General features: G+C 51.3%; 1 protein-coding gene across 2 annotated transcripts; it reads right to left on the reverse strand.

The window, feature by feature from the left end:
* Window positions 1-4,913: 4,913 nt before the first annotated feature.
* Window positions 4,914-13,721, reverse strand: LOC119002314 (apolipoprotein L3-like). 2 transcript variants are annotated; one of them, XM_037068150.1, is made up of 4 exons: window positions 13,675-13,721; window positions 11,359-11,468; window positions 8,922-9,042; window positions 4,914-6,012 (listed from the first exon to the last, which is right to left on the reverse strand). In XM_037068150.1, exons 2-4 carry the CDS (start codon window positions 11,387-11,389, stop codon window positions 5,121-5,123), a joined length of 1,044 nt encoding a protein of 347 aa, XP_036924045.1. In that variant the 5' UTR covers window positions 11,390-11,468; window positions 13,675-13,721; the 3' UTR covers window positions 4,914-5,120. The 2 variants fall into 2 exon arrangements, with proteins under 2 accessions (XP_036924045.1, XP_036924046.1); XM_037068151.1 differs by lacking the exons at window positions 11,359-11,468; window positions 13,675-13,721 and adding an exon at window positions 9,702-9,982.
* Between the last annotated feature and the right edge of the window lie 1,317 nt (window positions 13,722-15,038).

Consider the following 15,038-nt stretch of genomic DNA (forward strand, 5'->3'; position numbering starts at 1 on the left):
GGCAGTGACCAAACCGAAGATCTGATGCCTTTGGTCACTGCCAGGGCAGTGCCCCCAGAGCTCTCTGCTGCTGCTGGCTTCTTTGGTCTGACATCATCCCACTGGTCATGAGAACACGGGCCCAAGCTGCTCAGAGGAGCTGCTTTGGCCAGTTTGCCGGCACGGGCATTCCTCCCACTGCCCGGCGGGGATTGAGTGTGCTGGGATGTGGAGCACCACGACCACGTTCCCTTTGCGGTTGCCAGTTGACACTAGACACATGGCATCTGCTTCCACGGATGCGTTCTCTGGGTGTCCCACGATGCTGGTAGGCACTCTGGTCACAGCAGCTGCTAAACCCAATCCCCTCCAGTTGCCATAAACGCCACACTGGCCTCTACTGTCACGGGTGCCAGGGACAGCACACAATGGTGAGATTGCCAGACACAGCTCTGGTGGAATTGGCCACCACTCTGGAGGGGACACTCCCTGTGCACCTTGTCACCCTCGTCTGCCAGGGGCAGCGCTTCCCTGTGTGCTCCTCACGCTCCTGTCTCACCTCCTTCCTGAGCCTCTCCCTACGCAGCTGCTCAGGACGTAGAGGGTCAGAGCCTCACGGCCCCCACCACTGGTGGGAGGGAGCAGCTGGTCCCCCTGACTCAGGGCACAGTGGGTGAAGACCTGGTGGAGGCCCGGAGGCCCCTGAATTCCCGTGGATGCAGGGGACCATGTGAAATCAGAGGAGCCCTGCTATGGAACACCCAGGGGTCTGGCCGGGGATGTCCCCTGGGCACTGCACCGTCCGAAGAAAGTCCAGCTGCAGAGCCCTGGTGCCGTGGTCCGGCCGCAGCTTATCTAAGGGTCCCACGGGTGAAAGTAGGCATCGGCGCTGGGTAACAGACAACAACACGCCTCAAAGGACAGTGAAGCTCTGTTCCGTTTATTGCAAATAGAAGTTGATTTTTTATATTTTCATTTTTGGCATTGATTAATATTTTGCAGGTGTTTTGTTTGATTAGTTAAGTAGAAACAATCAGTACAAGGTAACAAGGAAAAGTACAAAAGTTCCCATAAATTCCGTTATATAAGACAAAAGTTAATTTAACTAGGAGAATTATTAATCAAACAAATAGAAGTAGTTGTATGTATAGAATTTGAATGTCTTAATATTTATTAAAGTTTCTCAGAAATTCACTATGGGGTAAAAAGACACGCTAGACTGAGTAGAGGCAATAGGCAATTATAAGGCCTTTTTGATGTCTAACTTAGCTATCTATCTTGCTGTCTAAAATGTTTTTTGTGTACTGTGGACTCTAACTCCTTGGTAGTTGTTTCTAAGTGCTTAGTTTGTAATAGCTAACCAGCTTCTTCTGCTTTTATGCCTGTCTAATTCTAATTGATATATATTCCTATTCAAGGTAAAGGAGGGGCTGTTACTCTAACAACTCTTTAACAATCAGGGGCTATTTTCTAAAGGGGTTTTTGCTATTCTATGAGGCAGTTCTGTGGGAATACATATTTTTCCCTGAACTGTACTTTCTTGGGTGGCTTTCGCAGGAACAAATAAGTAAAGTACGATGCCTTAATTCAGCCAGGGTGATATTGCTTAGGACTTGAGCCAACTGTTGTTTTTTCTCTGAGAGTGGTCATTAATTCTAGGAGATTCCAAATCATCAGAAGTGCAAAGGTTAGAATACTAAGAAACAGTAAGAATAAAAGCAACACCATATATCCACTAATGCCACGTCCATCCTGCTGGAAAATGCTTCTGTGAAGCCGTCATCTCCAAGTCGTGACTGTGTCAACTGACATGGTTAGAAAATGCTTCTATGAAGCCTTTGTCCTCAAGCTGTGACTGTGTCAGCCGACCTGGTTAGCACTGGATGCGGCACCCTGGTGCCGCCCTCACCTGCGTGTCCTACAGCTGGGACCCCAGAGTGGAGAAGTCCTCAGTGAGCTGCACTTGCTCTCAGACTGGGTGAGAGACCCGTCACGTTGCTCAGCTCCAGCAGCCCAAGGACGGAGATGCGCAGCTGACAGAGAAGACTGGCGGCACAGAGGTGGTGGAGGACCCAGCCAGGCAGTGGTTGTGGAGTGGGGCCAGCAAGGCTGCAGCTGCCGGCAAAGTGGCAGCTAGTGGAGTGGGCAGTCCCACACTCACGCGTGGACAGCCTGGGGGGAACACGTGGGGAGCGAGACAGACTGCGCAACCCAGGGTCCCAGCTGGGAAATAAAGCCTCAAACCCTCTGACTGAAAACACCTGTGGGGGTTGAGGCGGCAGCGGGAAAAACTCCCAGCCTCACAGGAGAGTTCGATGGAAAGACCCACAGGGTCCTAGAACGTACCAAGACCACCCACCTGGGAATCAGCACCAGAAGGACCCAATTAGGTTGTGGGTAGCAGGGGAAGTGACTGAAATTCAGCAGAGAGTGAAGCAAGCACCATTGTCCTCTCTTGGACCCCCCCTCCAGGTACAGCGACACAGCATGGCAATGTGGGTTGCCCCACCCTGGGGAACACCTAAGGCCCCGCCCCTTACTATGTAACAGGTGCACAGAGACCAAAAAATGGCCCAAATGAAAGAACGGAAGAAAGCTCCAGAACAAATACAACTAAGCGACAAAGAGATAGCCAACCTATCAGGTACACAGTTCCAAATAATGGTGATCAGGATACTCACAGAATTGGTTGAATTTGATCACAAATTAGATGAAAAAATGAAGGCAATACTAAGTCAAATGAAGAAAAATGTACAGGGAACCAATAGTGATGGGAAGAAAACTGGGACTCAAATCAGTGATTTGCAACCGAAGGAAGAAATAAACATTCAACCAGAACAGAATGAAGAAGCAAGAATTCAAAAAAAGGAGGAGAGGCTTAGGAACCTCCAGGACATCTTTAAATGTTCCAACATCTGAATTATAGGGGTATGAGAAGGAGGAGAGGAAGAGCAAGAAATTAAAAACTTATTTGAACAAATAATAAAGAAGAACTTCCCCAGTCTGGCAAAAGAAATAAACTTCCAGGAAGTCCAGGAAGCTCAGAGAGTCCCAAAGAAGTTGGACCCAAAAAGGAACACACCAAGGCACATCATAATTACATTACCCAAGATTAAAATGAAGGAGAGAAACTTAGAAGCAGGAGGAGAAAAGACAGTTACCTACAAAGGAGATCCCATCAGACTGTCAGCTGATTTCTCAAAACAGACCTTACTGGCAAGAAGGGGCTGGAAGGAAGTATTCCAAGTCATGAAAGGCAAGGACCTACATCCAAGATTGCTCTACCCAGCAAAGCTTTCATTGAGAATGGAAGGGCAGGTAAAGTGCTTCTCAGATAAGGTCAAGTTAAAGGAGTTCATCATCACCCAGCCCTTATTATATGAAATGTTAAAGGGATGTATCTAAGACAAAGAATATTAAAAATATCAACAGTAAAATGACAGCAAACTCACAGTTATTCACAACCAACCCAAAACAAAAACAAAAGCAAACGAAGCAAACAACTAGAATAGGAACAGAACCACAGAAATGGAGATCACATGGGGGGTTAGCAACAGGGGAGTGGGAGAGAGGGGGAGAAAGTACAGAGAATAAGTAGCATAAATGGTAGGTAGAAAATAGACAGGGGGAGGTTAAGACTAGTGTAGAAAATGTAGAAGCCAAAGAACTTATATGTGTGACCCACGGACAGGAACTAAGGGAGGGGAAGTGGGTGGGAGGGGGTGTGCAGGGCGGAGGGGAATAAAGGCAGGGAAATGGGACAACTCTAATAGCATAATCAATAAAATATATTTTAAAAAAGGATGACAGGTCTGTGAGCCCATTAGTGTACAAGCAAAGTTAATTAGTGAGTGGGGGAGCGAAAGCAAGGGTGGTGAGAGCAAGGTGGCAAAAGGCCCGGGTGGCCAACAACGGGGTTGCCAGGAGCTTCGAGGACAGAGGCTCTCGTTTGCAAGGAGCCTTGAGTCAAGAACAGAGAAGAAGGCCCTTTGTCCTGAGGACTTACACAGTTGGCGGGCGGGGTGAAGAGGCGACGTTTTGATGGGCGGGGACAGGTGGTGCAGCTTTCCCAGAGTGACGGGACTGCCCAGACGTAGGTAAGTATGGGAGTCTGTTAGCCCAAAATCTTATCTTGCTCCTGACTCTACTTGTACATTTTGCACACATGACAGGGGGCAGACAATGAACCAAAATGGTTTCTGGGCCCTTACTTTGGGCACCTCAGACTCCTCCCCTACTCCCTTCTAGGTCTGGGGTGGACCCAGAGCCTCAAGGTTTTCCTTTCCCACTAGAGATGACGCACACAGACTTGCAAGGGCTCCCCCTCCCCACTGTCACAGTCTCCGTGTGTTGCTCCGAATGCCTGGCAGCCTGACGGAACCAGGCTCAGGACGGCTGGGTCACGGGCGAGGCGTGTCTTCCTGCACTTCTGGCCTCCTGTATAAAGTCCTTTGTTAACTGCAGTGGCCAGGGCCCTGACTTTGTTTCCCTTCTGGCCCCTCATGCCTATTGGCCACCTAAGTATTAAAAGGTGTTCCCTGGCAACCAGGGAACCTAGTCCCTGGCCAGGTCTCAGATTCCTTCCTGTGGAGTCTCCTGCGACACAGGGAGGGGCGGACTCTAACAACGCACGCCAGGAAGGCACTTTGGGGCGCATTCCCACGGGATTTTAATAGAAAAACATCCACATAAAGAAAATCAAAGCCCTGGCTGGTGTAGCTCAGTGGATTGAGCACAGGCCTGCGAACCAGAGGATCAAGGTTCGATTCCCAGTCAGGGCACATGCCTGGGTTGCAGGTCGGTTCCCTGCAGGCCAACTCCCAGCAGGGGATGTATGAAAGACAATCATACATTGATGTTTCTCTTCTTCTCTCCTTCTCCTCTAAAGATAAATAAATAAATAAAATATTTTAAAAAATTAAAAAAAAAAAGAAAATCAAAATTTCTAAAAGCAGTTAAAGGCCAAGCCTCTGGAAATCAGGGGACAACGATACCCTCCGAAAGTTGGGAGCTGCGAGATCTTCATCTCAGAAATCTTCCAGTTTCCCACACGTGTGTAGAAGGACGAAAGCCCACGGGGACGCTGCCTTCCACGCACTGGGGGGATCTGCAGGGGTTTCTATAGCCCTGGCTGGTGTGGCTTAGCCACAGTTTTCGTTCACTGCGTCCTTGGAGCACATGACATCCTGCAGGTTTCCGTGAAGCCGTCTGAGTTCCTCCAGCCTCTTCTCCAGCCCCCGGGCCTGCTCCCTCAGTTGTCCAGCCAGCTCTGCCTTTGGCCCCTCGCGCAGGCGCTGTGTCTCCTTCACAATGGTGTATACGTCCACTAGAAGGAAGGCACCTGCGGTGACCAAACCAAACACCCTGGCTCCTTTGGTCATGGCCAGAGCGGTGCCACCGAAAGCTTTCCGTATCTGCCTGCTTCTTCGGACTGACATCTCCCCTGTGGCCAGGAAAACCTTGGCCTTCGATGTTAAGAGAGGGCTGGCTTTGGCCAGTTTGTAGGCACGGACGTTCTTCACAATTTTATGCATGGATCGGATGCAGTTGACTAAGGAAGCAACTCTGGGTGCGCTGCGACTTAAACCCTCCATGACCAGCTCCTCACTGTCGATGGCGTCAGACACTAGGTGACTGGCTTTGGCTTGTGCTGACTTGTTCTTTGCAGTTTCCACGATGCTGGTGGACACACTGGTCATGACAGCTGCTACCCCCAGTCCCGCCCCAGTTGCTGCAAGCATCAAACTGGCCCCTGCTGTCACAGGTGCCAGGGACAGGCCGGCGATGGTCAGAATGCTAGAAAGAGCACCAGTGGAACTAGCCACCACGTTGGTTATGGTACAGCGCCTGTGCACCTTGTCAACGCTGTCTGCCAGCGCGTGGAGCTTCCCTATGCGCTCCTCCAGCTCCTGTCCCACCCGAGGAAACTCCTTCAGAACCACCTCCCTACACAGCTGGTCCTTGTCATCTTCTTCCACGGCCATGAGTCTGCTCAGCTGGTTCAAGTCGTCATATAGCACATCTGCCTCATCCCTGTAATGATGCAGGTCAAGTGAATAAGGAGGACAGTTTGCATATCCGCACATTGGCTCACTAAGATCCATCTTGCATAATGACAGAGCTTTGACTATATATTACACAGAAAGAATTTTACAAATGTAGCGATTTTTTTTCTTTCAACATTAAACACATACTTTGTCCCTTGGACATCCTCCGCAGCACTGGTTTGATCGGGGATAAACAGGGAAATCCCCCCACGATGCCCCGAAGTGGTCAGTCAGTATTTGATGGAGACGGCTTCTCACTCAAGGGCAGGATGACCCCGTCCCCACCACCCCATGTGGGGACCGGGAACTCTGAGGGCCTTCAAGGGAGAGTGGGCGGGATCCGAAACACCTTCCTTCCCAGAACCCTGGACTGTGGTGCAGACGGAACTTGGGCCCCAAGAGGCCTGCCCTTCGCCTTAGACACTGGGACATGCTCTCTGGGTCCCTCGAGTGTCCTGATGCATAGGAGCCTGGCATGTGGCCACTGGGCAGTCTGACAAGGTGACATATGTTGGGGCTTTGGGGTCCCATGGTGTCAGTTCTGGTCTAAGAAGGAACTAGAAACTAAAGACATTTTTTAGACATCCAAGAGGGGCTGGACACCACAGGTCAGCCATGCGGGCAGCATGTGACCCACCCCGGGAACCCTCTGGGTGCTGAGGCTCCGGGTGAGAGGGACTCTGCAAATGCACATTGGGCTCTTCTGAGCCCTCTTCTCAACTAGGCCTTGACCTTGGCCTTCCATGTTCGGTCCTTGACAGCCTGTCCGTTGCAGCCCTAGCAAGAATCCTGATGAGTCAGGTCAGGGAGTCTCCCAACTGTGGTGACGGATGTCCCGTGAGAGCTGATCATTTCCTCTCCCCCCACTCTGGTGCCCCGGTCCGTGACCTGCCTGTAGCAAGGACCCTGTTAGGTGAGCTTAGCGAGGGTCCCCTGGCCCCGTGGCACCCCCTCTTAGTCACTTCCCACCCACTGTCCCCCAACTCTGCTCTTTGGCTCTAAACCCCCAGGGCTCTTTGCTGCATTCAGAGTGGAGCCCCGTCCCTCTTCTTAGTTGGGACAGGTGCTGCCGTCGGCCTGGGTAGGAGCTTCCTCGCCGTCTGCACAAGGGTCGAGGTAGTTTTTTATCCCCAGGGCGAGCTCCCCTGGCTGGCAATGCTTCGTGCGCATTGTCACAGTTGAATGCAGGACAGCGAGGCATCAGGGGACAATGGAGGCTCCACATTTCACACCCTCCCTGACTCTGCCTCGGGCTTCTCTGCTGTGGCTGGCTGTGACCTGTGTCCTTCCCTGTCACAGACTATAGCTGTGGGTGTGACAGCTTTCAGTGAGTGCTCTGAGTGGCGTCAAAGGGATGGCAGCATTGGGGACTGTGCCCTCACATATGCATTGTGGCAATTGTGGACACTTTCAATCCATCACATTAATGGTCACTTTGGGTGGCATCTGCTCTCTGCCAAGCCTGGTGCCCTTTGACCTCCTCAACTGAAGGTCACTGGATCCAAGCACAGCCCCAGTTCACAGGGAAGCGGGGGATCTCCTATAAACCTTGGTTCGCAGAACTCTCCTGCCCCCCAGCTAGCACCCCCGACCTCTCAGGTGTCAGCAGCCTAGCTCGCACATGACCTGGTATCAGCTTCCCTTGAGTGCACATCAAGGCCGTGTCCAAGTTCATGGAACCTCTTAGAGACACAGGCCACTTTGCCAACCATGGACATGACTCGCTGGGCCTGAGACCTGCATCCGGACGAGTGGGGCAGGGAGCACCTCCCTCAGACTCAGAGGGTTGACGGGGTGCACCGGAATCCTTCGAGTTACACAGAAGCCACAGCCAGCCATTCTGATGCTGGAGTCTGTCCTAAGCCACACATTCTGCCTTCATCGTGGTCAGGGATGACACGATGTAGAATGGAAGAGGTTCCCAAATCGTAGACAGGACCCCACCTCCCAGGCAGAGTGTGGAGGAGAGTCACCCTTGCCCACTACACCCAGCAGTGAGGGGACCGAATCAGGGAAGGAAGAAATGTCCCCTCCCACACACAGGATATCCCCTCAGTTTGTGCCTGGCAAGCCTTCGTCCCAGCCCCACTGCCAAGTCTTCCTACTGGTCCGCCAACCGTGACCCAGTCCTGCTCCATCCTGACCCCTGGCTCTGAGCCTGGTGCAGGCCTGTCTGGGCCCCTGGACAGGATGACTGCACTTGGTCCCTCACCCTTGACCCTGCAGCGCACACTGAGACTTCACCATCATCCTGTCACATGACCCACTGTTCCCACTGAAGAGAGAGGTGACAAATCAGAGGCTCTAAGACCCCAGAGCTGGGCAGAGACAGAGTCAGGATTCCACCAGCTCGGCCCAGCTCCACCCGGCCTCTCCGCCTTCTGGGCCAGCAGGCCCTGCAGTGTGTGTCCAAGTCCTCCCTGAGGGAGGGAGAGCCCTCTGGCCAAATCCCCAGGGACTCCACATGCACCAGGATGCAGAAGGCTTGTCCCCAAGCAAGTCCTGCTTGCCTCTCATCTCCAGGAGGAAGACCCTTGGCCCCCGTGTTTTCCCAACCATCTTTTTAAAAGTTCATGTAAACTGAGCACCTACTATGTGTCGGTCATTGGGGTAAACAGTTTACATACGCTATCTTCTTTTCCTCTAAATAAAATTGAACAGAGGAATGAGAGAGTGAGTCATTAAGAAATCTTTCCCCTGCGGGTTTTGTCTCTTCTCAACCTGAGGTCATTCACTACCTACTAATGATGGGAAGGAAGTCTTCCTCATGGATTTTTGAGAAGAAACACGTTCAACCCCGACCACAGGATCCTGCCTCGAGGAGGTGTGCCTGGCAGAGTCAGGTAAATCTGGGAAAAAGATCTGACGGCAACACAGGTGTCTCCTGGAAGTTACCTGGACAATTGCGCCATAGTCACAAATCTCTCCCAGGCTTCACCACTCAGCAGGTGCTGCAGATTCTCTATGTTCGATGGGTCCTGTAAGAACTCAACGGCAGGAAGAATTTCTTCACTGTCTAGAGGGACAGAAAATAGAATAGGTGAGAAAAAATCGTGGTAGAACGTAAATGGTATTGAGTATAAATCAGGTAGTTAAATGTTAACCTTCCCGAGCAGCTCTCACTTAAGGTACTTTTGATGCCTCGCGTGGTATTGTGGCCTGAAGTGGGTCCCCAAAATCCTTATGTTCAAGCCTGGACCTCCCCACCATGTGACTGTGTTTTGAAATTACCTTTAAGGAGACAGTTAAGGTTAAATGAGCTCATATGTGCGGGGCCCTAAACCAATGTGACTGGTGTGCTTACGGGAAGACAGAGAGACACTGGAACCCTCCCTCTCTCCCCATCCCCCTCCCTCACACTCCCACCCCTGTGCACACAGGTACCGTGTGGCGCATGTGAGGACAGAGCAGGAACGCCGCCCTCTGCAGACGGGGAAGAGGGCTCTCCCCAGCAAACGGCCCGGCCAGCACCGTGATCTGGGACTTCCAGCCTCCAGGGTTAACTATCTGATTCCCGGGATCTCCATGTATTTGGGAATTCAGACTTACTGGTCTTTCAGAAAGAGAGTCCAGGGCACACATGGTGCATGACCATGACCTACTGCCTCCAGCAGGGCCTGGGCAGCGCCCGGTAACAACTGCATTCCTGCTGCGACGTGAAACAAGTGTATTCACCTTAAACGGGGTAAATCCTGTACTGACTGTACAGAGACTCCCATCAGCGCGGAGCAAGCAAGATGACTGCCCAGCTGAGTTGCCAAAAATGCGTGACCCTTGGGGATTTGGAGGCTGGGGAGTGGCCGCTGAGGGGTGGGAGACTAGTGTGTACATTGTGTGTGCAGAGACAGGAGGCGAAACATGTTTCCTGCTATAGACACACTAGACACATTATTCTTATTCCCAGAAAAGGAAAGCAAAACTGACGGGTGACGGCCCAACGCCACCAGGCAGAAAGCTCAGCGGCTGAGTCGAAGCCCAGTGTCAGACATTGCTTTACATTAATTTACTGCCTCCTTATGTTTTAAAATTCATGCAATTTCTTCATTCTACTCTGTACAGTACCTGTGGGTGTTTACTTTTTAATTAAAAAATGTTTCAGACCACATACCACTGATTTCAGTAAAACTACCCTGCTGACAGGATTCCTCCTGCTGCTCACAGAATCCCCAAGATGGGCAGTGTGGAGGGGTGTCTTTTCCTTTTTGAGATTTTATTTTTTTATCTTTAGGGAGAGTGGAAGGGAGGGAAAAGGAGATTAATGTTTCTCTCAAACAATAATCGGATGCCTCTCACTCACAAGGGACCAAGGGCCGATTCCACAACCCACACATGTGCCCTGACGGGGAATCAAACCTGTGACCTTTCACTTTTGAGACAACCCTCAACCCACTGACCACATGGGTCAGGGCTGGAAGGGGGTCATTGGGGAAATAGGTGTTTGGACCTTGGCTCTAACGCTGTGATCAATCAATGTCACCTCTCTCCCCTCCAGGAGGGTCCCAGGGGACACACCTCCCCATCGGCACCCGTGACCTCAGGCTTGCTGGTTTCTTCAGCAAGAGATCAACTGGTTCATCCTCAGGAATCCGCCAGCTCTAGCCCTCCCTCGGGGATCCCAGAGCCCGCTCGGGAGCTCCTGGCTTCCCATCTGTCCTCCCCTCCCTTATCCTGCAGCACCAACAAGAAATTTTTCTCCTGGGACCCTCCTGGGAGGGTGGTTTGGTTGCCAAGGCAACAGAGTCCTGATTTAGGTGGGTAGAGGGCTGTTTGTTCTTTCCCTTGGTTCATTTACAGGGAGAAAGGAAACCAGGTCTAGAGGGAGGGAATCAGAGTACTCCCTCTGTGCCTGTACTGGTGGTGGGGGCAGGGGGCAGACAACAAAGCTGACCTCTGTAGGCACATTTGCCATCCGTACAAGCAGCTCCTGCCTGAGACAGTCGAACTGGTAAGCAGGTGTTTATAACTGGGAGCGTGGGCTGGGCCCTAACACAGACGTGCAGGTGGAGGTGTGCAGACAGGGAAGGTCTCATCTGGAACTAGCAGGTTCCAGGTACAGGGGACCAGAGACTTCTGTCTGCTCATGGGCTGCCCTGGCCTCTTCTGCGTCATTGCATGGGTGGGAGGGCAAGCATCCCAAGGACAAAACCAGGGAGGGGGTGTCCTGTAGGTTCTGCAATGAGGGAGCTCCCCTTGGCCCCTGTTGGGGGCTCGAGGGCCCTCATGGGCCCCCTTCCAGGTTCCTGATTCCTGTGTGGTTAAACTCAGCCTGAAGGCGCCACCCTCAGTTCTAGGTCATGAGTAGGAACCAGCCAGGGAAGAGGACGCTGACTACCTGGGTCGACGTCGCCATCTTCGGAGGCCATGGTGTCAGCGGTGGGATCTCGGAGCTTTGCCTTTCAGCTCGCCCTCCTGTGCCCGGCTAGGAAGAGGCGGCGCTTCACCCTTGGGGAAGAGGAAACAGAGTGTGGGTGGAATGGGAGCCAGCTGTGGCCACAGGGAGCAGCAAGGGGCTGGGTCTTGGGTGGTACCCTCTGGGATGGACACAGGTGCCAAGTGGACAGAACCCAATGCGTCTCTCTGTGTACTGGGCTCTGCCCGCCGCTCTTCCAGAGAAGTCGCTCACCTCCCCCAGCACACTCCTGTTGCCCAGTAGGGACAGAAGGAGAAGACCACCAGACAAGGAGACAGATAGCTGAGAACCCATGAATCCAAATGAGCAATAAAGCCGAACACAGAAGAAAAGACAGGAAGGAATGTTTTGGAGACTTCTTGAGGCTGGAGCATTTGTGTTACTAATCAATAAAGCCAACATTGACCGTGACCTATGGCAGCGTCCCTTCCTAATTCCCTCAGCAAGTGCTCGCACACATTTGAGGGGTGGGCCCCACGGTGGCTCCCGTCTGACAGGGGAGGGAACGGGCAGAAAGCCCAGGTTTTCACCCGAACTCGGGTTAGGGCAAGTTTTCACAGCAGTGCTGGAGCCGGCACTCGAACCGCAGTCTCTCTGAGCCAGATCCCACGTCTGCGAGGACCACGCTCTCCTCTCTAATTCCCCGCCTGCCCCCTGGTGCGCATCTGATTGCTGGTCCGTGACGCTACTCATTCCCAGACTGTCTTGTGCCGCATGCCCACCTCTCTGTCTTGACAAATTTCTTGGTGCGGTCGCTTCCCAAAGCCTGTCCCCTCCTTGCTCTTACAAGGTCCCTGTCCCCTAGAGGCCTGGGGTCCTGCTGACCCAGCTCCATCTCTGAGCCCTTCTGTCGGGGGCCAGGCCTCCCCGAGGGTGCCCAGTCCACTCGGCTGTCCTCCCCTACCTCTGGGCCTTAGCTTCTTTCTAATTCTTGAAGGTGCAAAAACATTCTTCTTACATAAAACTTTGCCTGCATTTGAGATTCCTTGCTCTAAGATAATTCTAGAAGTAGAATGACTGTGTCAGAGCGTATCGACATATAAATATTATTTCATACCTCAAGCCACACTTTCATGCAAACAAATGGTACCTATTTACATTTATTCTCACAGGGTAGGAGGGTGTCTGCCTCTCCCAGTTTTCTACTACTTCCCAGTTTCTTCTACTTCCCAGTTGTCTTTTTTAAATAAACAGATCTATCTAAAACCCTTTTTATTTTTAAATTTTTAATCTATTGATTGTAGAGAGAGAGAGAGAGAGGAAAGGAGGCAGGAAGGGGGGAGAGGGAGAGAAAAAGAGAGAAAATAATATTGCTTCACTGCTCCACTTATTCGTGCACTCATTGGTTGTTTCTTGTATTTTGTATGTGCCCTGACCAGGGATCGAACCCACAACCTCGGCATATCTGGATGGTGCTCTAACCAAGAGAACTAGCCACCCAGTGCTATCCATTCAATCACTAAATATAAACTAAGAGGTGGTCCTAGGCCCTGTTAGAACTACTTTCCTGTAATTACCACTCATGGGATAATTCTTACAAACAGATCGGCTGCACCCATAGCTTTTGCTAACACTGGACTTCTTTACGTACTGGTATGCATTCTGTTTTAAATACCAGTGGGGCAGAAATCTGCCTTAAAAGTCTGATAATGCACTGAGCATCCTAAGAGGTGAAAAGAAATCCTCCTCTTGCAGTCCTATAACATAAAAGCGAACCAAGACGAGCGGGTTAAGCACATTTGATAAGAATTCTACTCAGAAAAGTCACACTGTTCTTTCGTAACAAGCAAACCGAAGCGCTGACTCTCTGGAGGAGAGCAGGAAAGGCCTGGTCCGGCCTTGACCCAGTCTGGAGCTTTCTTCACGGCACGTCCATTAGAAGCCTGCCCTGCCAGCCCTGAGTTCCGCTCACGTTAGTGTTCCCCGAGACTAGCAGGGCCCCCTGTTGTCACTCAGCTATTTCCTGGAGGGGTCCCCTTCCGTGGCCAACCTCGCACAGAAAAGCCCGACCTTCCCCCGGGACGATCAGACACAGCCCCTGCTGGATCGCGTGTGGCAGTGCGAGCTCTTTTCACCGGTGCCTGTGGCCCGAGTAGACACTCAGTGTTGGCTTTTCAGACATTAGAACCAGTGCTGGTGGAAGAACAGGCAGACTGCGTTTCCCGCGGCTTGGTAAGCCAAGGACCGCCCTTCCTCTCTTCCTTTTGCAGGTCTCAAGCCTGTCGCCCTCTTACTAACCTTTCCCCTCAAGGCTCAGGCACTGCTCCCCTTGGTTTCACTGCAGCTGAAACAGAAATAGGCAAAACTCGTTCCGATCCTTCCTTGTAGTGAATGACCTCACCAGGTTGGAGGTCCTGGCAGTCATTTCAGGGACTGTGCAGGCACCCAACCCCCCACTCTGCCAGCCCCTGCCCCATTCAGTGGGCAGGTGGGGAATTACCCATCAGATTAGGTATTACCCATCAGATTTGGAACGGGATTATGATGAAGTATTATCTAGTTTTGCACACCCCTTTAGGGCAAGAAGAGCTTCTTTTTGTTTTGATTCTAGGAATAAGATTGAAAATTCCTCCACATGTCAACATGGGTATACACATACAAACACACACAGTGCTAGGCTGGGGGTACTACAGTGAACCCGGTGAATAAGGTCTTGCCTTCGTGGGCTTCTTAGGGGAGAAGGGTTTCCATATGCGAAATAGGAAATAAACAATGTGATGTCATTTAACCTCGTAATTCTTCTAACAAGCAATGAGAGCTCCCAAATCAGCATACAAAGTGGAGGGGGACCCAAAAACCAAAGCCCCAAAATAGTACATTACAAATGAAGCCATTCCATTCCTTAATTCACTGTAGGTTTCAGTGAACGGATCACCTAATGAAATTTTCTCTGAACCTTCCAAGGATCGTCCCACTAAACCATAAAAAAGATCAATATTGCTTTGTCCCGGGCCTCTCTGGCCGACAGCCTATGGACAGATAGCTAATGGGAGGCGGGTCCTAAAGGTCTATTTCTCCGGTCCCTACACAGAGCCCCAGGCGCTCTCCCCTCCACACGGCTGCTTGCCTACCTGCATCTCACCCACCTGGCCACTCTGTGTGTCCCTCCCACTCAAAGTCACAGTCCCTCTGCTGTAGGTAGCTCAGCCCTTTGCCAGGACCAGGCCTGTGACCTACTAGTCCATTCCCCTCCTCCTGCTAATGCTTAGGAAGCAACTTGGAAGGACAGTGGGCAGAATGAGTTTATTTCTCCTTTTACCCTGTTTACTTCCTTCATGTTTTTTTTAATCCTCGCCCAAGGATATGTTTAGAGAGAGGAAGAAAGCAGGGAAGGCAGGTGGGGGGGAGAGACAGAGATTTGGATATAAAAGAGAAACATGGGTTGGTTGCTCACACACACACCCTGACTGAGGGTCAAATCAACAACATAGTTATGTGCCCTGGGAATTGAACCCGCAACCTTTCCATGGATGGGTAAAAAAATTTCTTTTGGTAAAAAATGCACATGTGATTTACCATCTTAACCATTTTTATGTGTGCTGTTCAGGATGAAGTACATTTGTACTCTTGTGCATCTGATCTCCAGAACTCATTTCATTTGT

The sequence above is a fragment of the Sturnira hondurensis genome, unplaced genomic scaffold (assembly GCF_014824575.4).
Source record: "Sturnira hondurensis isolate 20B ecotype Veracruz unplaced genomic scaffold, ASM1482457v3 Scaffold0017436, whole genome shotgun sequence".
Lineage (NCBI taxonomy): Eukaryota > Metazoa > Chordata > Mammalia > Chiroptera > Phyllostomidae > Sturnira > Sturnira hondurensis.

Excerpts from the sequence above, each read along its gene's own strand:
- LOC119002314 (XM_037068150.1), bottom strand. The coding sequence starts at position 11,389 with ATGGCCTCCGAAGATGGCGACGTCGACCCAG. Across the intron at positions 9,043-11,358 it reads AGATGGCGACGTCGACCCAG|ACAGTGAAGAAATTCTTCCT; the intron begins GTAGTCAGCGTC and ends CTGTCCCTCTAG. Across the intron at positions 6,013-8,921 it reads ACTATGGCGCAATTGTCCAG|GGATGAGGCAGATGTGCTAT; the intron begins GTAACTTCCAGG and ends GCATCATTACAG.